General features: G+C 45.9%; 1 protein-coding gene and 1 non-coding gene across 2 annotated transcripts in view; both read left to right on the forward strand.

The window, feature by feature from the left end:
• PRPF39 (pre-mRNA processing factor 39) overlaps nt 1-24413 on the forward strand; it is a 165018-nt gene that overhangs the window by 75966 nt on the left and 64639 nt on the right. The window contains exons 7-10 of the mRNA XM_030214447.1: nt 8453-8560; nt 22090-22254; nt 22563-22689; nt 22840-23108. Coding sequence (XP_030070307.1) covers nt 8453-8560; nt 22090-22254; nt 22563-22689; nt 22840-23108 — 669 coding nt within the window. The remainder of the gene's footprint in view (nt 1-8452; nt 8561-22089; nt 22255-22562; nt 22690-22839; nt 23109-24413) is intronic.
• On the forward strand, nt 23167-23255 carry LOC115478272. Its single transcript, XR_003943489.1, has one exon. It is a non-coding gene; the product is annotated as a small nucleolar RNA SNORD127 (small nucleolar RNA).

The following is a 24413-nucleotide window of genomic DNA, read 5'->3' on the forward strand; positions in this document are numbered from 1 at the left end:
TACCCCATCAGTGAGAACAAGCAGCCTGCTTGTCCTCGGAGAAAGCGAATGCTACATACCTGTAGAAGGTATTCTCCGAGGACAGCAGGCTGATTGTTCTCACAAACCCGCCCGCCTCCCCTTTGGAGTTGTGTCTTCCCTTGAAGTGTATTGTCTTGCTACATACTGGACTGGCCGGCTCGAGCCGGTTTCGGGCGGGAGGACGGCCGCGCATGCGCGGTGCGCGCGAGGACTAGCAAAGGACTTTGCTAGAGAAGTTTCCGATTGGAGGGGCTGCCGTGGACGTCGCCCATTAGTGAGAACAATCAGCCTGCTGTCCTCGGAGAATACCTTCTACAGGTATGTAGCATTCGCTTTAAAGCACCAGTATATCTGTTACTGGGAAACTGAAACAAGATGGACTGTTACAGATTCCTACAGAGACACCAAGTGCCAGCATAATCATGACTCACCTGATACAAAATACAGAACCGCAAAAAAACATACACAAACTGAAAGCAGAGATACGGGACTCTTGCATGTTGTGCAACACCAGAGAAACAAAGAAATGTATGTCCTGTACAGTGCAAAATAAAACAGACACATGCAAATTCCCAGCGCCAACTTCCTTGTCACTTGCAGCAGATGAATCCAGGAACTAGTGGGGAAAGTCCGCCTACCAGCAGGTGGAGATAGAGATAAACTAAAGGCAGTGATGCCAGACAGCCAGCTCCTTCCTCAGTTAGTATGTCTCTATCTCAGCAGGTGGTGGACTGCTTTTTCTCCAGCTCCTTGGCCCAAGGCCTCTGAGGGTGCTCCTGGGCCGGTGGCCAGTTTGAGCCGGTGGCGGCGGACTGGTGGTGTCCCCTTTGCAGCATATGCAGTTGCTGGGTCCCTGCTGCACCTCAAATTCCCTCTGAACAGGCTTTTGCTGTTCCTTTCCATCCCTGTTTGTTTCTGCCTCCTCACTAAAAAGAAAAGAGAACCATAGAATTTATTTGAGAGAAACAGAGAAGGAAAGGGAAGTGTGTTTTTGCTGAGAGCAGGTTTGTGTTACTTCTGTCCGAGTCCTGTTTTCTGTTGCCTGCTTGTCTGAGCCTGCCTTGAAGTGGAGTCGGAGAGTTTTTTTTTTTTCCCTCTTCAGCTCAGCTGTCAGTTCCCGCGCTGTCCAGGGTAAGTCCTGCTGGGTTCCTGTTTGGGGGCGGTCAATGGAGGTGGTAAAACGCTCCCGATGCGGGAAACGGCGTTAGGCTGCGGTCCTTTGCAGCGCAGGGTGCGCTGATTTGGCGGGACTCGACGCAGCGGTGCTCCCCCCCCCCCCCCCCCCGAGAGCGTGCTTTCCCTCCCAGAGCCTGGCAATTCTCACACCATTTTGCGATCGGTCGCGGAGCCGGCTCCGGTAGTGGTTTTGGGCAAGGCTTCTTCTCCGCTGGTTGGGGGGGGGAGGGCGTCAGGCACTGTGGGCGGTGGTGCAGGTGCCATGGCTGCAATCTCCTCTGTTGCGGGGGAGTGGTTTTCGCCAGAGTTTATTTTGCTACTCCATCAGGCGTTTTTGTTGAAAAGGGCCTTGCCCCCCCTCACGTGGCTGCGACAGCTTCGGTCTTTGATTCTCTCAGGAGGTCTGGGGGTAGCCAAGAGATTTTGTTTTTTTTTTCCCTAAAGGATTTCTCCTCCCTTAAAAAGCCTAGGCTTTCTTTGGGGTCTGAGGAGGGGTCCTGCATACGGTCGCCTGCAGCTTCCTCCGTGGTGGCTCTTTCGGAGAAACGGGGGTGGAGGACGGTGTCTGACCAGCTGGAGGACTCTTCCGTCGTGAGGATTTTCCATAAGGAGGAGTTGTCCTCCTTTATCTCTCAGGCGCTGGAAGCCCTGAATATAATGAACCCTGAGGTTGCGGCTTCTCAGGCGGTCAACCCCTAAGATGGCTAGTACCAGACGACCTTCTAAGGCCTTTCTGGTACATGAAGCTATTGAAGAGTTGATTTCGGCCCAGTGGGCGGATCCGGATGAGGGGCTGAAAGTAGCCAAGGCTATGGCCAGGCTGTATCCGGTTTCATCAGACTGTTGAGAGCAGTTTGCTCTACCTAGGGTGGATGCCCTGGTTACGGCAGTCACTAAGAAGACTACTCTTCCAGTGGAAGGTAGTGTGGCACTTATGGATATGCAAGACAGACGGCTAGAGGCCTCTTTAAAACATGCCTTTGAGGTGGCCGCTTTGACACGTTTTTTTCCTTCCGGGTTCTCTTTTACAGAGTTCAGACATATATGGGAAAAGGGAAAGGATTCCGTTTTCTGGATCAAGTTGCAGTTATTTCGAAGTTCTTATTTGGTTCTCTGTTTTTCAAAGTGAGGATGGTTTCTGGTTGTTGTTGGTTTCATATTTTTGGCCTTGGCAAATGCTTACGAATGACATACTAACTGAGGAAGGAGCTGGCCGTCTGGCATCACTGCCTTTAGTTTGTTTATCTCTATCTCCACCTGCTGGTAGGCGGACTTAACCCACTAGTTCCTGGATTCATCTGCTGCGTTAAAGGAAAGAAAATTATCAGGTAAGACATAATTTTACCATAATTTGATCACTACACTGAAAACAAAATTATTTTCCTGCTTTTGTAGTCTGGTGATTTTATTATTCCAATCATATTGTTCCCAATCTTTGGTTCTGCTTTCCCCCGTCTGTGCTCTTAACTGTGTTTCCATGGCCTCCTTTCCATTTGCAGTTTCTTTTCTCACCTCCTGTCCTATGTCTGTCTGACACAGATCTTTCATGTTCAGCTTTCTTCAATTTCTCTGTCTCCTTCTCAAATTTATCTTGTCTCTTCTTCCCATTCCTTCACGTGCAGCCCGTCTCCCCTTTTCTCTTCCCATTCTTTCATGTGCAGCCCGTCTCCCCTTTTCTCTTCCTATCCCTATCCTGCCCCCATGTTCAGCATCACCCCTCTGTGTCCCTATCATGTCTAATATCACCGTTTTCCCTGACCATAGATTCCCTTCTGTGTCCCTAACCAACCCCTCCCCCAAGTTCAGCATTGGTCCTCTGTGTCCCAGCCTCACTCTTTCCAGCATTACCCTCTCTGTCCCTGTCCCTATGCTCCTCCATGCCCACTATTTCCCTTCTGTGTCTCTATCCCTCCCCATGTCCAGCTTCTTTCTGTCTACCCTCCGTGCCTAATATGGCCCAGCATGCCACCCCTCTTCCCTCCATCTCCCACAGACCAGAGTCCCACAACTCTCCCCACTATGGCATCTCATCTCCCCCTAGGTTGTTTTTCATTTCCCCCTCTCTTCCCAGTTGTCCCCTAGTAGTTAGTCACAACCCCTCTGGGAAGCTTGGCATCTCCCTCTCCCCTGCAGGTCCAGATTTTCTTTTGCCCTCTTCTTTTGCCATGGCACACCGGATGAAAAACGCTGCTCTGCATGGTGATGGTAAGCACTAATTGCACTGAGGGTGAACCCTTACAGAGTTGCTTTTAACCAGACTCAGAGGTGTAGAAGGTACTCAAGCAGGCCAGTGTAGGACAGGAAACAGGAACTAGGGCCCCACCCTCACACCAGACAGCAAACCTCTTCCATTTCCTGGAAGCCAGTAAGATCTGAGAGGTGCACTCAGGAAGATGCAAGGAAGCAAATTCTAAGCGCTCAACATCCAGGCCATGAGGGTCATAGACTGGAGGGTTTTTTTTTTATTTTTTATTACATTTGTACCCCATGCTTTCCCACTCATGGCAGGCTCAATGCGGCTTACATGGGGCAATGGAGGGTTAGGTGACTTGCCCAGAGTCACAAAGAGCTGCCTGTGTCGGGAATTGAACTCAATTCCTCAGTTCCCCAGGACCAAAGTCCACCACCCTAACCACTAGGCCACTCCTCCATTCCAGATTGGGTTTCAGAGGTTGTTCTGAGTGATGAGGTTCGGAAAAACACTCCAATCTCCATGGTTCTTTGGAGGATAACGCCAGAAGAAGGGGGAATCAGATCTGTTGGGACCGATATGCAGCGATTGGACTCCTGATCCAGCAGTCTTGCTCGAGTTTCATCAAAGTCTTCCCTACAAGAGGTATGGGAGGATACGCATACAGAAGACCTGACCCTCATTGAAGGAGGAAGGCATCCAACGATAGTCTGTCGTGGGTCTGGAGCCTGGAACAGAGCTGATGGACCTTGTTAATGGATTGAGTGGCAAAGAGATCTACCGAGGAGTGCCCCACACTCTGAAGACCTCAGGAGCATTGCCAATGTTGAGTGACCACTTGTGTGGTTGCATGACCTGTTCAGTTGTCAGCCAAACTGTTGGATTTGCCCACCAGGTAAGTGGTCTTTAGGAGCATTCTCTGCTGGACTGCCCAGTGCCACATCCAGACAACCTCCTGACGCAGAGGACGTGGTCCGGTGTCCCCCTTCTTCATTGGTGTAATACATGGCAACCTGATTGTCAGTTTGAATGAGAGCAGTTTAGTTCAGCTGATCTCTGAAAGCCTTTAGAGCATTCCAGATCACCCAGAGCTCTAGAAGAACTGTTTTCTGGGCTGACCAAGCACATTCATGGGCAGTGGAATTTGGAATGGGAGTTCCAGATTCAAATTGGATCGCCTGACACCACTGGGAAGCTAGAGTCCACTGGGCAGTTCTCATCTGAAGACGTGCTATGGGTGTCACATGAACAGTGAAACCATGTGGCCCAACAATTTCCACATCTGCTAGGCTATGACCTGTTGAGCTGCTTGGACTTGAGTGTCCGCCCGTGCCACATGGAGAAAAGCCTGCTGAGTGTCTATCAGGGCCCAAATGAACTGCAGTCACTGGACAGGGAGCAGATGGGACTTGGGGTAGTTTAAAACAAACCCTAGTAGCTCTAACACCTGCATAGTCCTTCACATGGACTCCTGAGCATCGTCCTTCGACATTCTCTTCACCAGCCAATCATCGAGATAGGGGTACACATTGACCTCCCAGTCTACGTATCATCGCTGATACTACTACAAGACACTTGGTGAAAACATGGGGAGCTGATGTGAGGCCAAAAGGTAACGTGGTACTGGAAGTGACGTGTTCCCGGCCGGAATTGAAGATACCTCCTATGAACTTGGAAGTATCTGGATGTGAGTGTAAACATTCTTTTAAGGCCAGAGAGCATATCCAATCATTTTCCTGAATCATGGGGAGATGGGTGCTTAGGAAAACTATCCTGAATTTTTCTTTGACCAGGAATTTGTTCAGGGCCTTTAGGTCTAGGATGGGATGCATCCCCCATCTTCTTTTGCACAAGAAAGTACCTGAGGTAGAATCTCTTCCCTTCTTCCCCTGGTGGAACTGGCTCGACCGAATGGGCCTTTAGGAGGACGGAGAGTTCCTCTGCAAGTACCTGCTTGTGCTGAGAACTGAAGTGGTTTGCTCTTGCTGGGCAATCTGGCAGTCTCTTTCACCAATGCAGGGTGTAACCAAGACGGACCATTTGAAGAACCCTTTGGTCTTGAAAAAACTTAAGCCTCTCCCCGACTGGCAAGTCATCTAGGATGGTCACTTTTACAACAGCTATGCTCTGCTGGAGCCAGTCAAAATTTTTCCCCCTGCTTTGACTGGGTAGCTATCTGGGTCTTAGGCACATGCTGTTGATGAGAACAAGCTCCCTGGGGTTGTCTGCTGAGGCTGGTGAGAAGTGATGTACCTATGCCTCTGTGAGTAGTAAGCACTCCTCTTCAACTTGCCAAAAAAACCTCTTAGATGAGGTAGTTGCAGAAAGTTCCTGGTGGGTGAGAGTATCTATGGTACCTCGGTGAGGTCAGCAACCTTCTCCACCTTCTCTCCAAAAAGATTATCCCCTGGCATATAGCATCCGCCAACCTATGTGCAGGCATCCTAGATATTATATGAAAAGTGTCGTAGGCACCCCTGGCCAAGAACTTACGACACGCCTTTTGCTGCTTGACCAGCTGGTGAACAGTCCACTCCGGTGGGAGAGTCCCTGCTTAATCGAACATACTATGCACCATGGACTGCAAATACAGGTTTGTGTAGAGCTGATATAATTGGATACAGGTGATAAGCATAGAGGCCTGATGCATCCTCGACCCAAAAGAATCCAGGGTTCTAACTTCTCTTCCAGGGGACACAGAAGCATAGTCCCTAGAACTTCTGGCCCTTTTGAGCATGGATTCCATCACTAGGGAATGATGAGGCAACTGAGCCCTTATCAAACCCAGGGTAAGACTGAATCTGGTACATAATTAGCGACTGACAGAGGAGACTCCCAGTTCTTCACTTCAACGTTCCATAAGATCTTGTAAAGTGGGACTATCACAGCCTCTCTAGGAGGAAACTCATAGTCCTGGACCTCGAATATCTTAACATGGGCTCATTCTCCACTTCAAAAGGAATTGAAACAGCATTTGCCATTTCCTTAACAAAAGATGGGAATGAAAGGCTGTTAGGTGGAGTCTTTCTCCTTTCCTGTGGAGGAAAGAGATCAGACAGGATGCCATAAGACTCCTTCTCCGAGAAGTACTGCAAGAACTCCTCATAGGAGGGCTGAGACTGCCTCGATGAAGATGAACCATGTCCCCGAGAGGGGCATTGAGGTGTCTGCTCCAGTCTCGACTCTGGTGAAACTTCCTCCACCGACATCCAGGGGGGTGCCAACACGGGTGGCAGTTGATGCAGAGGCCACAAGTGGTGCCAGCGTTGAAGATCTCACTGCAGGCTGATTGCTCCCCAGATGCTGATGCACTCTGTTGTATAAACCCCACCAAATCCTAAGGGAGGAAGGCCTGGAGGCCCTCAATGAGGGCCGACATTGGGAAAAGCTGGGGCGTCAGTGTAGAAGCAGGTTGCTGAACTTGGTGGGTTAAAGCAGGTGCCTGGTCCTGGCTGTGTGGAGACCCACACATTGTCGGCACCTGTATAGAGGGGGAGCGCACCTCCCGATGCTTCTTGGGAATCCCTTTGTGTCCCGGATCTCCTGGCAGCATGCATCGAGGGCGATCGATGCCAATGCTTCTTCTGATACCTGGTATGAAAGTTTCTCTGTGCCAACTAGGATGACATAAGTCCTCACCGCCTTTGGGTCGGGTCTGACGCCAATCGGTCCCAGAAGTTTGTATTCGACTGGCATCGAGGCATGTGGAGACTTGCTCAATGCACGGTCACTCCCAGTATCTAAGGGTCTCACAGCCATACGGGCCGACGCACTTCATGCCGACTCAGCACTCGATGCCGACACAGACGTTAAGGTTTCGGACTTCACTCCAAAATTCTTTGGGAAGTGTCAGATTTTGTGGCACTTCCCACTGCCGCAGAATCACAAGTGGCTTGGAATCCTAAGTAGAACCACAATGTAAATAAAAGTTTGATAAACTAAAATATTTGAAGTAGGGCCACAGTTTTACAAAAATTTTTAATTGTGCGATTAAAAGCAGGGCATAGCTAGTAGTCCTTTTGGGGGGCATAGGATGGACAGGGAGGGGGCACACATTTTCCTCTCACCCCTCCCTCCACATTAGATGTACCTTTGCTGGTGGGGATGCTGAAGCCAGTCGAAGAAATACACTGCCAAAGCGTCCTCCTTCCTCCTTGTGCTTCCTCAGGAGTGAGGAAGTCAGCGGTGTGCCTCCAGCTGCCAATGTGGCACTCCCCTAGCATTGCTTCATTCATACACAAACTGAGCATGCTTGGGGAGTGCAAACATTGGTGGCTGGAGGCACCCAGCTGACTTTGCTCCTGAGACAGTAGGAGGAGGAAGGGGGTGACTCAGGCAGTAGATTTCTTCTGCTGGCAGGGCTTCAGCTAACCCACCAGCCATTGAACAGGTACTGCAACTTTGGAGGGGACCTTCACCCATTCTCTCTCGCTCTCATAGGTGCCCCCCTGTGCCTTCACCCATTCTCTCTCGCATATATGTGCTCCCCGTGCTTTCACCCGTTCTCTCATTCTTTCTCAAATGTAACTTCCTCCCCATGTGCCTTCCTTCCTGCAGTTCTCTCTCCTGGATCGCCGGTGGCCCCCCTTCCCTTTCCTCCTGGTTTACCTTTTTATTTGCAATATGTCTTTGCCCTGCAGTGGCAGCGTATTCAAACAGTGCCTCGGTCTGCACCGGGCCTTTTCTTCTGACCCGTTCTACCTCCTTATGATGCAACTTCCTGTTTTCAGAAGGGGATGGGTCAGTCAGAAGGCCCCATGCAGGCCGAGGCAGTGTTTCAATACGCTGCTGCTGCATGGCTAAGACTTACTGCAAATAAAAAGGTAAACCCGGGAGGGGTGGGGGAGATGCCAGACTGTGCGAGGGAGGGCAGTTAATTATTAATTGCAATTTGTTTTTTTTTTATCATTAATAATTTGCATGTTAATTGTGATTAACGTGCAGCCCTAATTTGAAGCATTTTATATTGATATTTGTATTTGAAATAGCTAAGATCTTCATACTGCACCATTTTAAGCTGTTTTATGCTTTAAAATCAAATATTTGTTTCTTTTATTTTGGTAGCTAATTACAGAAATAGAAAATATGCGGCACAGAATAATTGAAATTTATCAAGAAGTATTTAATCATAATGAGCATGAGGTGAACAAGAGATGGATCTTCGAAGAAGGGGTATGGTAATTTTTTTTCCTCCTTGGAAAATGCATTAACATTTTAGCCATATGAGAGAAGAATGAACTATACCTTACTTTAATGTAATTCTTTCTAGGTTGTAATATCTTTCTTTGATCCAAATATAAGAGGAATCCAAATAGTGTAGTATTAGAGCTTTGGAGACCATAGTGAATGTAGAAAGTCTGTCTCTTCTGAAATTTTTTTTTGTTTGTTTTTTTTTTGTTGTTACAAATATGTTGCTTAGAAGTAAAATGTGGTAAAACCTTTTGTTCCAGACTTCCTTAGAGAATGAAGTAGAAAAAAACATGGAATACCTTTGAATAAGCTACAGTCCCTTGTACTTCTCTAGGAGTAAAGTTGTTGTAACTAGTTGACTTCAAAATGCACACCAAGTGTATTGCCACACTTAATGTTAAGGTATTCTGATTTTCAGATGATGACAGAATAAAGTTTTTCTCTGCTGGTCGGTCATTTAAAGCAAAGACCAATGATAAAATTGTGAAAAGGTGCATAGATCAGGACATGGGTATAAAAGATTTGCAAAGGCCTCAAACATGTATATTACCCAAGACCCTGCCTAGATCAGGTTCTCCCTCCAAACTGGAAGTCTGACAAAGACTGATCAGGGAGGCAACCAAGAATTCATTGTCCACTTTGAAAGAACTACATCCTTCAGTGGCTAATGCCGGTCAAAGTGTGAACATAATATTCCAAAAGCTTTCGGATAGCCCTATCAACAGAAAAGTTGTTGAGCGGTGGCAGAGCTAGACTGCTCATGGGGATCCAGCTTTGTGGTGTAGCAAGTCTTCTTGGAAGGAGGCCTGTGTAAGGCTAGCAAAATACCTTATTTTTGTTTCCTGACACTGAATAGAGACTGATTATTTGAGCATCCAAGCATGCTTCAATAAAGTGAATGGCCTGTGTTGGCACAAGTGTGGATTTTGCATGGATAGTCTGGATGGTTGGTTGAAGTTTGCAGAATATCTGCTGTAGTGATGTCCCCAGTTTTTAATTAAAAGGCTGCTCGTATCCCTTCCCAATTAGCACGAACCAGCCATTCTCAACTGCATATGAGAGAGTATATTATTTTGCTTACCAATTACAAATACATTTCTCATGAAAGAATTAACAGTAACATAACTGGATATCATTCTGTTTGCTTCTCCAAAAATTTCTTCTGAGAGGATAGTGTATATACCTGTTTCAAACAATAATTCCTTCTTCTGCAAGACTGTCTTTCTCAGAGCTTATCTGATTTCCAGGGACTGGCAACATCCTCTTACTGTTTACACTAGTCTCCTTTCACAGGCCTGTTTGTAGGGGTACCATAACTTCCAGGACCATAAATCCCAGAATCATGCAAGCTCTGTCAATTTGATAAATTCCAGAGTTGTACAGACTTTATCAATCTCTAACCTTTTAACCCATTCCATAATGCATAACTTGTGCTCGTAATTTCTTCATCTCCCCCCTTGAAGATCTTATAAAGAGCTTCACTTATATTAAGTTTGTGACCTTAGTATTACAGAAAACATAGATCACAACCTAGTCCTGCACCTAGGACATGTCTCACCTTTATTTTGTTAATTTAGTCTACATATTCTGTGTTAGTGCTCTGGCCGCAGGCTGGCTTGGGTTACAGGCCATTCAGATTCCCTTAGCAGGCGGAAAATCCGGTTCCTGTCTTTTACCCGTCATGGCATACAACCTCATGAGCAATAAAGGGCGATTTCAGTTTCCTGCATAAGTGTCTAAATCTTAGTCACATTATTAAGATTAGGGAGTAGGTATGAGTCACAATTCATGTCAACTGTATAGTATTGGGTTATATATATATATATAACAAGACAAGGTGTGGTTATAGTGAAATATATATATTGCCCTTTTTTAACCTTCCCCGGGCCTTATGTTACTTACAATGCCTTCCAATGTGAATAATCCTAGAGAAGGACAATGATGCAGAGTAAAAGAAATCACAAGAAATGTAAACATCATCTTCAACATTTTAAATCTCTGCGTCAATGTGTAGTCTTTCATATAGAACATATTCATGTCCCATAGATTCTTTATTACTTAAAGCAGTTTCAATTAATTATTGCACTAAACTCCTAATACAAGGTATTACACAACAACCAAGAAGTACAAATACAGCAATAACTATTAACATTGTGGTTAAACTAGATACTATAAAAGTTTTCCATTTCCCAAACATATTATCCATCCACCCAGTCCAGGTGGTGTCTATACCAGAATTCTCAGCAAGCTCATCAGCTAAGGTAGTAAGTCCTTGCAAAGCCTTAGTTATAGTTCCATCAGGTGCAGCAGTATTAGGAATAAATGTATAACATTGTCCTTTTAACATAACACAAACTCTGCCTTCTTTCGCCTATATCATATCAAGGACCATGCGGTTCTCCCAAGCCATCCAGCTTGTGGCATCCAGTTGGGCAGCGATACCTTTAACTGCATCTCTGGTGTAATTAATAAAATGTACCACTCAATGTGGAAACTCAAACGACTGAAACCATTCTTCCTGAGGGAAACATTTCGCAATCTGATACAATCAATGGTACTAAGTCACATCGACTACTGTAATGAAATTTATGTGGGATGCAAAGAACAGATCCTAAAGAAACTTCAGACCGCTCAAAACACGGCAGCCCGACTTATATTTGGAAAAACACGATTTGAAAGTGCAAAACCCCTCCGTGAAAAACTACACTGGCTCCCTATCAAAGAATGCATCGCCTTCAAAATCTGCACCCTAGTCCGTAAAATAATCTTCGGATAAGTCCCGAGCTGCATGATAGACTTCATAGACCTACCAACCAGAAACACAACAGAATCATCACGGACATATCTAAATCTCCACTACCCAAGCTGCAAAGGACTTAAATACAAATCAACATACACATCCAGTTTCTCCTATATAAGCACACAATTGTGGAACGCACTACCAAAAGCTGTGAAAACATCTTATGGCCATTTAAACTTCCGGAAATCACTGAAAACCAACTTGCTTCAAAAGGCATACCCTACCGATCCAACGCAATGGTCTGTACCAGGGGCGTATCTGCGTGGGGCCACAGGGGCCTGGGCCCCCGCAGATTTCTCCCTGGCCCCCCTCCCCGCCGTCAACCCTCCCCCGCTGCTTACTTTTGCTGGCGTAATCTCCATATTTCGTCTTCCTCCGTGGCCATGTGCTTCAAGGAAGTAACGCTGCAGTGCTGATTGGTTGAATCCAGTTCGGCGTCTGTGCCCCCCCTCTATGGCTCTGGCCCCCCCTACCGCCGGATTCCAGATACGCCCCTGGTCTCTAAACAAACCCTTCCGCCTTATACCCCAATAAGACTGTTCTACGAGAACCTATACCACCACAATATCATTTTGTATTTGTGCACACCGGAGCCTGCGAACGCCTCTCCGGTACTATGTAAGCCACATTGAGCCTGCAAATGGGTGGGAAAATGTGGGATACAAATGCAACAAATAAATTCAATAGTATTCATCGGTATCAGGGGTGCTTGCGCCCGTCATATAGCCTGTTGCAGCCCCACTTGGCCCTCAGCCTGCTTGCAGCCCCTGTATTGACTGCCATCCAAGCCGGTACCCGTTCGTCGGTGGAGGAAGCTTCACTGGAGTCCAGGCAGGAAAAGACTCCTCAACGCCCCTCTCAAGGACATGGCTCCTCAAGGTCGAGGCAGGCTCGGATCTCAGCCCTCCCACTAGGAGTTTCTGACATACCGATGAGGAACGTTCATGGGACTCCGAGGAGGATCCAAAGTACTTTTCAAAGGATGAGTCCTATCTACATATCCCCTCTGAACTCTGTCCTCCACTTGAAAGGAGAAAGTCTCCAGAGAGCCTTTCATTCCCCTCTTTTGTGAAGGAAATGACTGATGCTATTCTGTTTTGTTTGGAAGTGAAGGACGAGCCCAGGCTGAGATGCTCAAGGTCCTGGATTACACATCTCCTCCTAGGGAGGCTGTGACTTTCCCTCTCCACGAGGTGCTCAAGGAAGTCCTCGATAAGAACTTGGGAGTCCCCTCTGTCAGTTCCTGTCATGCCCAAAAAGATTGACACCCAGTATCTGATCCACTGCAGACCTGGCTTTTATGGGCCTCAGTTGCCTCACAATTCCATGATGGTGGAATCCGCTGTCAAGAGAGCCAGGAGTTCTAGAGACATGCCTCGGCGCCCCCCAGGCAGAGAAGCTAGGACCTTGGACTTTATGGGGAGAAAGATGTTCCAGGTGTCAATGCTAGTGTCCCGTATACAATCTTACCAGCTCTTTATGAGTGTGTACTTATGGGACTCGGTGCGCAAGCTGATGGACTTGGTGGACTGTCTCCCACAGGAGCAGGCTGAGTCAGTGTGCCAGCTGGCAAAGCAGCAGAAGGTGTGTTGAAAGTTAATGGCCAGTGGCACCTATGACACGACGTGGCTTCCAGCAGGATCTCTGCTCAAAGTATAGCATTGTGCAGACTGTCATGGCTGTGCGTTTTTGACTTGGAACATTCTGTTCAGCAGAGGTTGGTGAAGGCTGGGGATGGGGGTAACTTTTTTGGACAGAAGGTTGAGGAAGTCACTGACTAAATCAAAAAGCACACTGATACCGTCTTTTTCTTTCTCCTACCCGGGCGCCTTCTGCATCAGTCTCCTCAGCTAGAAGGTCTTTTGACAAGTCAAAGAGGGGTGCCTACTACTCACAGAGGCATAGATACGCCACTTCCTCTCACCAGTCTGCTCAGGCTCAATCCCAGAGCACTCGTTCTCATCAACAGTGTGCGCCTAAGGCCCCTGCTGCACCCCAGTCAAAGCAGGGGACAAGTTTTTGACTGGTTCCAGCAGAGCATATCAACTGTCAGTGTCCATGCTGGATGACTTGCCGATCGGGGGAAGGCTGAAATTTTTTCCACAAAAGGTGGCCCCTTACAACCTCCGACTAGTGGGGTCTCCAAATAGTCAGTCTCGAATATGCACCAAATTGGTTTCGAAAACCTCCAAATTACCCACCGAGAGCTTATTACTTAAGCTCTCAGCATGAGTAGGTACTTGCAGAGGGAAGAAGGGCAGGGATTCTATTCCAGGTACTTCCTTGTGCAAAAGAGACGGGGGCGAGTCCCATCCTAGACCTAAGGGCCCTGAACAAATTCTTGGTCAAGGAAAAGTTCAGGATGGTTTCTCTGGGCACCCTTTTCCCCATGATTCAGGAAAATGAATTTGAAGAGAGTAAAAACTGTACAACAGGCGTGGACGCTGTTCAAAAATACCATCCTGGAGGCCCAGGCCATACATATTCCGCGAATTAGAAAAGAGAGACGGAAGTCCAAAAGACAGCCGGCCTGGTTGAAAAGTGAAGTGAAGGAAGCTATTAGGGCTAAAAGAAACGCCTTCAGAAAATGGAAGCAGGAACCGTCTGAAAATAACAAGAAGCAGCATAAGGAGTGTCAAAGCAAATGCAAGGTGCAGATAAAGAAGGCCAAGAAGGATTGCGAAAAAAAGATAGCATTAGAGGCAAAAAAACATAGTAAAAAAATTTTTCGGTATATTAAAAGCAGGAAGCCGGCAAAAGAATCGGTTGGGCTGCTGGATGACCGAGGGGTAAAAGGGGCGATCAAGGAAGACAAAGACGTAGCGGAGAGACTGAATGAATTCTTTGCTTCGGTCTTCACCGAGGAAGATTTGGGTGGGATACCAGTGTCGGAAATGGTATTTCAAGCAGACGAGTCGGAGAAACTTACTGACTTCACGGTAAACCTGGAGGACGTAATGGGCAGTTCAGCAAACTGAAGAGTAGCAGATCTCCTGGACCGGATGGTATTCATCCTAGAGTACTGATAGAACTGAAAAATGAGCTTGCGGAGCTACTGCTAGTGATATGCAATTTATCCTTAAAATCGAGCGTGGTACCGGAAGATTGGAGGGTGACCAATGTAATGCCGATTTTAAAAAAAGGCTCCAGGGAAGATCTGGGAAATTATAGACCGGTGAGTCTGACAGTGCCGGGGAAAATGGTAGCGGCTATTATTAAAAACAAAATTACAGAGCACATCCGAGGACATGGATTACTGAGACCGAGTCAGCACGGCTTTTGTGTGGGGAAATCTTTCCTGACCAATTTACTTCAATTCTTTGAAGGAGTAAACAAACATGTGGACAAAGGGGAACCGGTTGATATTGTGTATCTGGATTTTCAAAAGGCGTTTGACAAGGCACCTCATGAAAGGCTACAGAGGAAATTGGAAGGTCATGGGATAGGAGGAAATGTCCTATTGTGGATTAAAAACTGGTTGAAGGATAGGAAACAGAGATTGGGGTTAAATGGGCAGTATTCACAATGGAGAAGGGTAGTTAGTGGGGTTCCTCAGGGGTCTGTGCTAGGACCGCTGCTTTTTAATATATTTATAAATGATTTAGAGATGGGAGTAACTAGCGAGGTAATTAAATTTGCTGATGACAAAGTTATTCAAAGTTGTTAAATCGCGACAGGATTGTGAAAAATTACAAGAGGACCTTACGAGACTGGGCGGCTAAATGGCAGATGACGTTTAATGTGAGCAAGTGCAAGGTGATGCATGTGGGAAAAAAGAACCCGAATTATAGCTACGTCATGCAAGGTTCCACGTTAGGAGTTACGGACCAAGAAAGGGATCTGGGTGTCGTCATCGATAATACACTGAAACCTTCTGCTCAGTGTGCTGCTGCGGCTAGGAAAGCGAATAGAATGTTGGGTATTATTAGGAAAGGTATGGAAAACAGGTGTGAGGATGTTATAATGCCGTTGTATCGCTCCATGGTGTGACCGCACCTTGAGTTTGTGTTCAATTTTGGTCGCCGCATCTCAAGAAAGATATAGTAGAATTGGAAAAGGTGCAGCGAAGGGCGACTAAAATGATAGCGGGGATGGGACGACTTCCCTATGAAGAAAGATTAAGGAGGCTAGGGCTATTCGGCTTGGAGAAGAGACGGCTGAGGGGAGACATGATAGAGGTATATAAAATAATGAGTGGAGTGGAACAGGTGGATGTGAAGCGTCTGTTCACGCTTTCCAAAAATATAGGACTAGGGGCATGCGATGAAACTACAGTGTAGTAAATTTAAAACAAATCGGAGAAAATTTTTTCTTCACCCAGCGTATAATTAAACTCTGGAATTTGTTGCCGGAGAAAGTGGTGAAGGCGGTTAGCTTGGCAGAGTTTAAAAAGGGGTTAGACGGTTTCCTAAAGGACAAGTCCATAAATCGCTACTAAATGGACTTGGGAAAAATCCACAATTCCAGGAATAACATGTATAGAATGTTTGTACGTTTGGGAAGCTTGCCAGGTGCCCTTGGCCTGGATTGGTCGCTGTCGTGGACAGGATGCTGGGCTCAATGGACCCTTGGTCTTTTCCCAGTATGGCATTACTTATGTACTATGTACTTAAGGATGCATATACTCACATCCTGATACTTCCAGCCCACCGGAAGTATCTTCGATTTCAGCTGGGAACACACTACTACTAGTATCACGTGTTGCCTTTTGGCCTCGTGTGAGTTCCCAGAGTCTTTACCAAATGTCTAGTGGTAGTCACAGCGTTGCTACGCAGACTTAGGAGTCCATGTGTTCCCTTCGACGATTGGCTGATGAAGAGCACGTCGGAGGACAGTGCTCGGGAGTACATGCGGAGGACTATTCAGGTGCTGGAGCTCCTAGGGTTCGTTATAAACTACTCCAAGAGCCATCTTCACCCTGCACAACAATTGGAATTCATTGGAGTCTTGCTCGATATGCAGAAGTTTTGAGCTTTCCTCCCAGGACCTAGGGCAGACATTCTAGTCGCCTTGTCCTCTCAGCAGATCATGGCTCGGCAAATGTTGAGGTTGTTAGGCCACATGGCCTCCACAATTTGTGACACCCATGACACACCTTCACATGAGATTAGCCCAATGGACCCTAGCTTCCCAGTGGTACCAGGCTATGGGGAGAGCTGGAAGATGTCATCCGAGTGTCTCCAGAGTGTCTGTGCTCTGGTAGACTATTCAATCCAACTTAACTCTGGGACTTCCATTCCAAATTCATCAGCCACAAAAAGTGCTGGTGACGAATGCATTGCTTCTGGGTTGTGGAGCTCATATAGATGGGCTTCACACTGAGGGAGCATGGTCCCTCCAGGAAATGGGTCTTCAGATAAACCTTCTGGAGCTCCAGGTGATCTGGAATGCTCTGAAGGCTTTCAGAGATCAGCGGTCCAATCAAATTGTACTCATTCAAACAAACAACCAGGTTGCAGTGTATTACACCAACAAGCAGGGTGGCAGCAGATCACACCCTCTGTGTAAGGAGGCTGTCTGGATATGGTGCTGGGCTCTCCAACCCAGCATGTTCCTTCTAGCCACTTATCTGGCAGGCAAAAACAGCAGTCTGGCCAATAGGTTGAGCAGGCTCATGCAACCGCATGAGTGGTCTCTTAATATGGGCATTGCTCATGAGATCATCCGAGAGTGGGGCACCCCTTCAGTGGATCTCTTTGCCACTTACCTGAATCACAAAGTCCCTCAGTTCTGTTCCAGGCTTCAGGCTTATAACAGACTTGTGTCAGATGCCTTCCTCCTGCATTAGGGGACAGGTCTTCTGTAAGCGTATCCTAACATTCCTCTTATGGGGAAGACTTTGCTGAAACTCAAGCAAAACCAAGGGAACATGATCTTAATCGCGCCTTCCTGGGGGCTTGACAGATCTTGTTCCCTTTTCTTCTGGAGTTATCCGCCGAAGAACTGTGGAGATTGGAGTGTTTTCCAACACTCAGAACGAGGGATCTCTTCTGCAATCCAACTTTCAGTCTCTGGCCCTCATGTCCTGGATGGTGAGAGTCTAGAATTTGCTTCTCTCAGTCTGTCAGAGGGTGTCTCCCGGGTCTTGCTGGCTTTCAGGAAAGATTCCACTAAGAGGTGTTATTCTTTTAAATGGAGGAGGTTTGCCATCTGGTGTGAGGGCAAGGTCCTAGATCCTGTGTACTGTCCTACACAGTCCCTGCTTGAATACCTTCTGTGCCTCTCCGAGTCCTGGTTTCAAGATCATCTCCATAAGGGTTCACTTCAGTGCAATTAGTGCTTATCAACGTGTAGAGGGTAAGCCCCTCTCTGGACAGCCTCTAGTTGTTCACTTCATGAGAGGTTTGCTTTTGTCAAAACCCCCTGTCGAACCTCCGCCTGTGTCATGGGACCTCAATGTCTTTCTCACCCAGCTGATGAGAGCTCCTTTCGAGCCATTGAATTCCTGCCATCTGAAGTACTTGACCTTGGAAGGTCATTTTCTTTGTGGATGTTACTTCAGCTCGTAAGGTGAGTGAGCTTCAAGCTGTAGTAGTGGATGCACCTTATACTTTCATCACAACAGAGTAGTCCTCTGCACGTACCCTAAGTCTCTGCCAAAGGTTGTGTCTGAGTTCCATTTGAATCAGTAGATAGTTTTGCCAACATTCTTTCCACGACCTCGTGCCCATCCTGCTACATGGAGCGGACTAGGCCCCATAGACAGTCCGCCCAACCTTTTTGTTTCTTTTGATCCCAGCAGGATGGGGGTCGCTATCAGGAAACGCAGAAGCGCTAATTGACTAGCAAATTGCATTTCTTTCACTTATGCCCAGACTATTCTGACACTGGCATTTCATGTCAAGGCTCACAGTGTCAGAGCCATGGCTGCATTGGTGGCCCTCTTGAGGTCAGCCTCCATTGCAGAAGATTTGCAAGGCTGTGACGTGGTCTTCAGTCCACACATTCACATCTCTTTACTGTCTCAAGCAGGATATCAGACGTGATAGTTGGTTCAGGTAGTCAGTGTTGCAGAATCCATTTGGGGTCTAGAATCGAGCTCCACTCCCCTAGGCCCGTTTTATTCTGTTCCAGGCTGCACTCTCACTCAGTGTGTATATAGTTTCAGGTTAATCTGTGTTATATCCTCGCTGTTGTGAGGCCCAGTTGACCAAAGTTTTGTTATTTTCAGTGAGCCTCGATGCTAAGGATACCCCACTTGTGGGAATTAATGACCTACTTGTCCTTGGAGAAAGCGAAGATACTTACCCTGTAGCAGGTATTCTCCAAGGACAGCAGGCCTTATATTCTCCCACCTTCCCTAGCAGTTGTCTTCTATTTTTATTTGTTTTGCTGTAGTATATAACTATGGTAACTGCACCCTTGCGGCGGGCGAGAAGGCACCCAAGTGTGCATGGTGGAGCATGTCTCACACTCCACAGAGCTCTTAAAACTTGTTATAAAGCCCAGACCGGGCAACGTGGCACAGTGTTAATCACTTTTAAGACTATAAGGAATATGTGCTTACAGGTAAGTATCTTCACTGCTCTAGAATAAGGAAGTGGTAATAGTGCAGGTTCATTATCTTCTAGTTGATCATGGCTCCCTGTTTTCACATCTCTGCCTATTGTAACCAGGAATTTCTGATCTTTGGAATATGGTCTTGTGTTATGGAGGTTTTGGATTTCTTGAATGCTGCCTCTGTTACTACAGATTGATGAGGTAGCTAAGAGTAATTGTGTCCTGGAGCAGAAAGGACTTGAACTAATTGGTGCTTATTTGTTGGTAATTTGATGAGATTGCCCTTAATTATGAAGCAAATTGGAATGATTTACAATTAAACCTAGTAAAATGAAAAGAACTCAAATCAAAGGAAAGATACCAGACATTCCAAAGAGACATTCAAATAATAAAGCGACATTGGCTGTTGGCATTCCTAAGTGCAGATACTGCCCGTCATTACACCTCCAGTCACAATAAATCCCCAAAAACAAGGGTAAAAAAACTCGTTTGTTTGTTTTTGTGTTTTTAATTTACAGAAAACATTGAGCGAAGAGCTAAAGGGAGGATAATACATAACAAAGGAGCTAAAAAATAGAAAGCACTTTTCTGGTTGATTCCCAGTATGATCTCGATGGACTAAGAAGGACCAGACGATGGTCATTCAGGGATCTCAATAACCTAGTTGGGTTTGTCAGTGACTAATCTGGGATTCCAGTAGACAGGGCTTTATGAATTAGTATAAGAACCTTGAATTGTATACAGTACTCAATAGGTAACCAGAGTCCCTTCATAACCAATGGAGTAATATGGTTTATTTTATTTAGCATGACAAAGCACCTTAGCCGCCGTGTTTTGAAGCGTCTGGAGACGATTCAGTTCAGACTTCGTGATAACAGCATCCTATATAATAAAGCTCACCTCCAACGTTCTGAGGCTGCCTGGTGGCTTCCGGTGGTGGTGACCTTCATGGAGTAGATCGTGACGTCAGGGAGAGGGGAGGAGCCACGAGTGTCCACTGTGGAGGTGGAGTAGGGAAACGTCAGGGAGAGGGGAGGAGCCGCTAGGGTCCAATGTTTCCCTACTCCTCCCCCTGTCTAGGAATCGCACCAGACTGCCTGAACCTCCAGAACCACACACGCACACTAACCGCCGTCCAAAAACCGCTGCCGCCCTCCCTCTGCTCTCCAACTCCTGATTCGCACTGTCGGAGAGGACAGAGAGGGAGGGTGGCGAGACGGCAAGCGAGATGCTGCGCCCACTGTCGAATGTCGAGAAGGCCGGTGAGGGATTACAGCGATGGTCGCGGTCCACTCGCAAGAGGGGGGAGGGAAAGACCAGCAGGTCCGACTGCAGCGCATCGCTCATCCCCATTCAATCACAACAAAGCAACCAAACCTAGCAGATGCTGCAGGACGTCTAATAGACAGGAATGGAAGACAGCACAGCAAGTCTAGGGTAAGCAAGGAAGCACATTGGTTAATCTCTGTTTCCACTCCCCTACGCAGCCCTCATTGGCATACACTCAAAACAAGGAAACCTAGGAGCTGCTGCTGCACATTGTCCTTTTAAAATTCTTGATAGACAGTGCCTTAAAATGTCAAGGACAAAAGGAGGGGGGAGACAGACAGACCCTGGAGGGGGGAGGGGGGAAACAGGGAGGAAGGGAGGGCGGCGGGACCCTGCAACTGGGTGCCTTAAAACGTCAAGGACAAAAGGAGGGGGGAGACAGACCCTGCAACTGGGAGGGGGGAAACAGAGAGGACCCTGCAACGGGGAAACAGGAAGGGAGGGAGGCAGAGGAGGGGACCCTGCAACTGGGAGACAGACTGCGGGTGGGGGGGGTGATGACCCTGGAACTGGGAGGGAGGGTGATGACCTTGGCACATACTCTCATTCTTACACACACACTCGCACCCAGTCTCACTCTTTCTCTGTCACACTTGCACATTCACTCTCTCACACACACACTCGCACCCAGTCTCACTCTCTCTCTGTCACAAGGAGCACATCTTCATGGCTAGTTCACTTAAGCTGGGATTTGGTTACTACAGCAAAGGATGCCAAAGCAAACTGGTAGTTCCCAAGCAAACCTCTCCCCAGCTTTGAGGAAAAGCTGTTATTCACTCAGGCAAGGATGTCGTTTGATAGCTCCACAGTAAGAGAACTCCAGATATCAGTTGCTATGTGGCACATTAAATGAACCTGTGGATAGATATGTATTGGCATCACAGGAGAGCAGGGAATCTTGGAACCTAATTTGACCCTTGTGCTAGACTATTTCAGGTAAAAGGGGAAAAGAAAAGATTCACAGAACTTGGGGCTCAGTATAGACATTGTCACATGGTCTGCACCATCTTGGGTCCTCTAGGGATACAGTTAAGTACAGCTTGGAGACCCTGCATATCTTAGCAAAGTCAAAATCCCTGTAGACAGATTTTTGACCTGCTCCTACTTGGATTCACCAATACTATTTAGGGTTTCTCTTTTAAACCAATAAGCATGAAATTGGTCTTTATTTTTTTTTTTTTTTAATATGTAAAGTTATTCTCCTGCTGTCACTTATATCTAGATCTGGTTGGGGAAGGCACTTCAAGAATATTTAGACTAAGGACAAAAATTGCTCTTCTGAATTTCAGTAAACATACTCCTTTTGTTCCAGTGTCATCTGAAACACTTATAGTCCTTCTGCACCGGGAAACAATGAGAAGAAGCAAACAAAACGTTGGTGGTACATTCTGCAAGCTTAGATTGATGCAAATTTATATGTTATAGTACTATCAAACATATTCTACCATTCAGGAGAAAGCATGTTTTGCTGTGCTTTCACGCTACTTGAATTATAAGCTTTTGAGGCAGTAATATGTACTTTCATGTAGTTTGGCTGTAAAACTAGGGGGATTGTTTACTAGTGGTTAGCATGCACTATCCAACCCATTTTATTCCTATGATCCCTGTAATTGAACACACACTATCAGTTAATAAATGAGTCTACAAATAACTGTCAATATTGAAATTAAGAAATAAAATTAGATCTCTTCCCCCCCCCCCCCCCAGTTTGGGTATTGGGTAATTCGATTTTGAGAATTACCTGAATTAGGTTTTTATGATCCAGAATTGCAATGCAAATAAACATACAATTTTGGGGAGATAACAAAACACTAGACCAGTCTGTAGTTGCATATGTAGAGGTCTGTTTTGCCATATTAGTGTGTCTTGTGTTTGGTTTCAGATAAAACGGCCATACTTCCATGTCAAGTCTTTGGAGAAAGCACAGCTGAAAAACTGGAAAGAATACCTGGATTTTGAAATTGAAAATGGGACTCATGAGCGTGTTGTGGTTCTGTTTGAGAGATGTATCATTGCTTGCGCCCTCTATGAGGATTTTTGGATAAAGGCAAGGATGCACTTTCTGCCCGAGTTATGACTGATTGCATAATTGTTCTAGTAACTAACCAACTGTATATTTTTTGAATGTTCATATATAACTGTATCTGTTGTATTAGGGGATGGTCTGCTTGCAACCAGATTTGACTGCTGCATATGCCAACTTCGTTGCCTCTCTTCGTCCTTCCTTACAGAAACTAGTCTAGTGGTTCAATAAAGGTGCTGAATGGGTTTAAAAAAGATATTTTTTATTGTTCAATCATCTATTTGATTTCTGAAAATAAACTAATTCATGTAATATTGTTTTTCTGTGTTTAGTATGCCAAGTACATGGAGAGCCACAGTGTTGAAGGGGTGCGGCATGTTTATCGTAGAGCCTGTACAATTCATCTTCCTAAGAAGCCAATGTCTCACTTGCTTTGGGCTGCATTTGAAGAACAACAGGGTATGAACCGAATTAAATGTATTTTTGTTCTATGTATGTTGTGGTTATTACTGAGGAAGAATTTCTCAAATTGGTGTGTTTGAAGGAAGGAAAATGTCAGCAGTGTAAAATCTGCAAGGGATGTTGTTTTAACTATTTAATGTTTTTAAGGTAATATTAATGAAGCAAGGAGGATCTTGAAGATATTGGAAGAGAAAGTGGAAGGGTTGGCAATGGTTCGTTTGAGAAGAGTTAGCTTAGAACGACGACATGGAAACCTGGTAGAAGCTGAACACTTACTTGAGGATGCTGAAAAGAAAGCAAAATCCAGTAGTGAAGCCTCATTTTATGCTATCAAACTTGCTCGTCATCTTTTCAAAGTACAGAAGAATCTTCCAAAAGCAAGAAAAGTGCTATTAGAAGCCATTGAGAGAGAAAAGGTATGTAATGTCTGGATTTTCCCTTCACTTTCTCAAGGTTTTCTATTTAGTTACTAATTGGCAACAATGATGACAAGTGTTAAATCTGTATGTAATACACTGTATTAACTGTATGTAGACACTAGTCCCTCTAAGCTGATGTTGCCAGTATATGTCCATTAATGACTTTATAATACAGTTTTGCATCAGTATTTCATTTATTTTGTTCACCTTGGTGAACTGTCTGTCCTTGAGGTCAGTGAAATAAAATTCATGCTAAGTAGTTTAGTTTGCCCTCACAAAATTTAACTTGCACATTAAAATACCATTTATTGAATGACAGTACAATTAAAGTCTGTACTAATACCACACATGAAAATCTGAAAATACAGTAGCTAAATAGTGTGAGCATGTTATGAAAGAGAAATGAAAGTGTGAGCACTCTGAACTGAACATGCTTGGTTTTCTTTTTCTCCTGGCTTTTCCTTCTCGTATTCAAAGAATCTACAAATAAGCCTGGCACATGGAAGGCATTTTCGGTGCCAAGAAAATAAATAAGGGAGTAGAGCCCAACCAAAACCAAAATATTCAGTTTCTGCTGAAACCGAATCTGTGACCAAAATTGGAAACTTGGTTTTGGCCAAAGATGAAAACGAACCCACCCACTGGCGACATCCCCGTTCACTCCTGCGTATGGCCTGTTCCTCCAAAATGGCTTCTGGGGCTTCCAGCAGCAGTCTTGCAAGACTGTTGCAGGAGGTCATGGCAGCCATATTGAGATTACTCTTGCTTATGCCAGTTCCAATCTCAATATGACTACTGGGACCTCCTGCGGCAGTTTCACAAGAAGCCTTTTTGAAGGAGGAGCAGCATCAGTCAGGAATGAGTGGGCTTCGTTCCTGCCCTGAAGAAGCCACTAGACTACCAGGGTTTCTTAAGGTAGTCCCGGGATGTGCCTTTTGGGTCTTCAAAGAGCAGTGTGAGAAGATATGATTCAAGATGGAAAATCTTTCATTTTTCTAGCTGGTATGAAGGTAATGTGCTGTGGGGGAGTTTTGGAGCACAGACAGTCTGAAGCAGAGGTCAAAATGACCTCGTCTGACTGGCCGCATTTCATCCACATTGCAGCTATCACTTCATTTTTTGGCATTCACTGGGCACGTTGTAAGACACTATTTGTGAACTAGATGTTTCGAATCAGGTGATGGATATTTGGTCAGCCCATTGTGGTTTAAGGAACTAGTTATATATAGTGCACATGCTGTTCTTTGAGCCCTTGGTGAGCTCTGCACACACTGCTCAGTGTGGCAATTATTGCTGTTGTAC

This window comes from Microcaecilia unicolor, chromosome 9 (assembly GCF_901765095.1).
Source record: "Microcaecilia unicolor chromosome 9, aMicUni1.1, whole genome shotgun sequence".
NCBI classification, from domain to species: domain Eukaryota; kingdom Metazoa; phylum Chordata; class Amphibia; order Gymnophiona; family Siphonopidae; genus Microcaecilia; species Microcaecilia unicolor.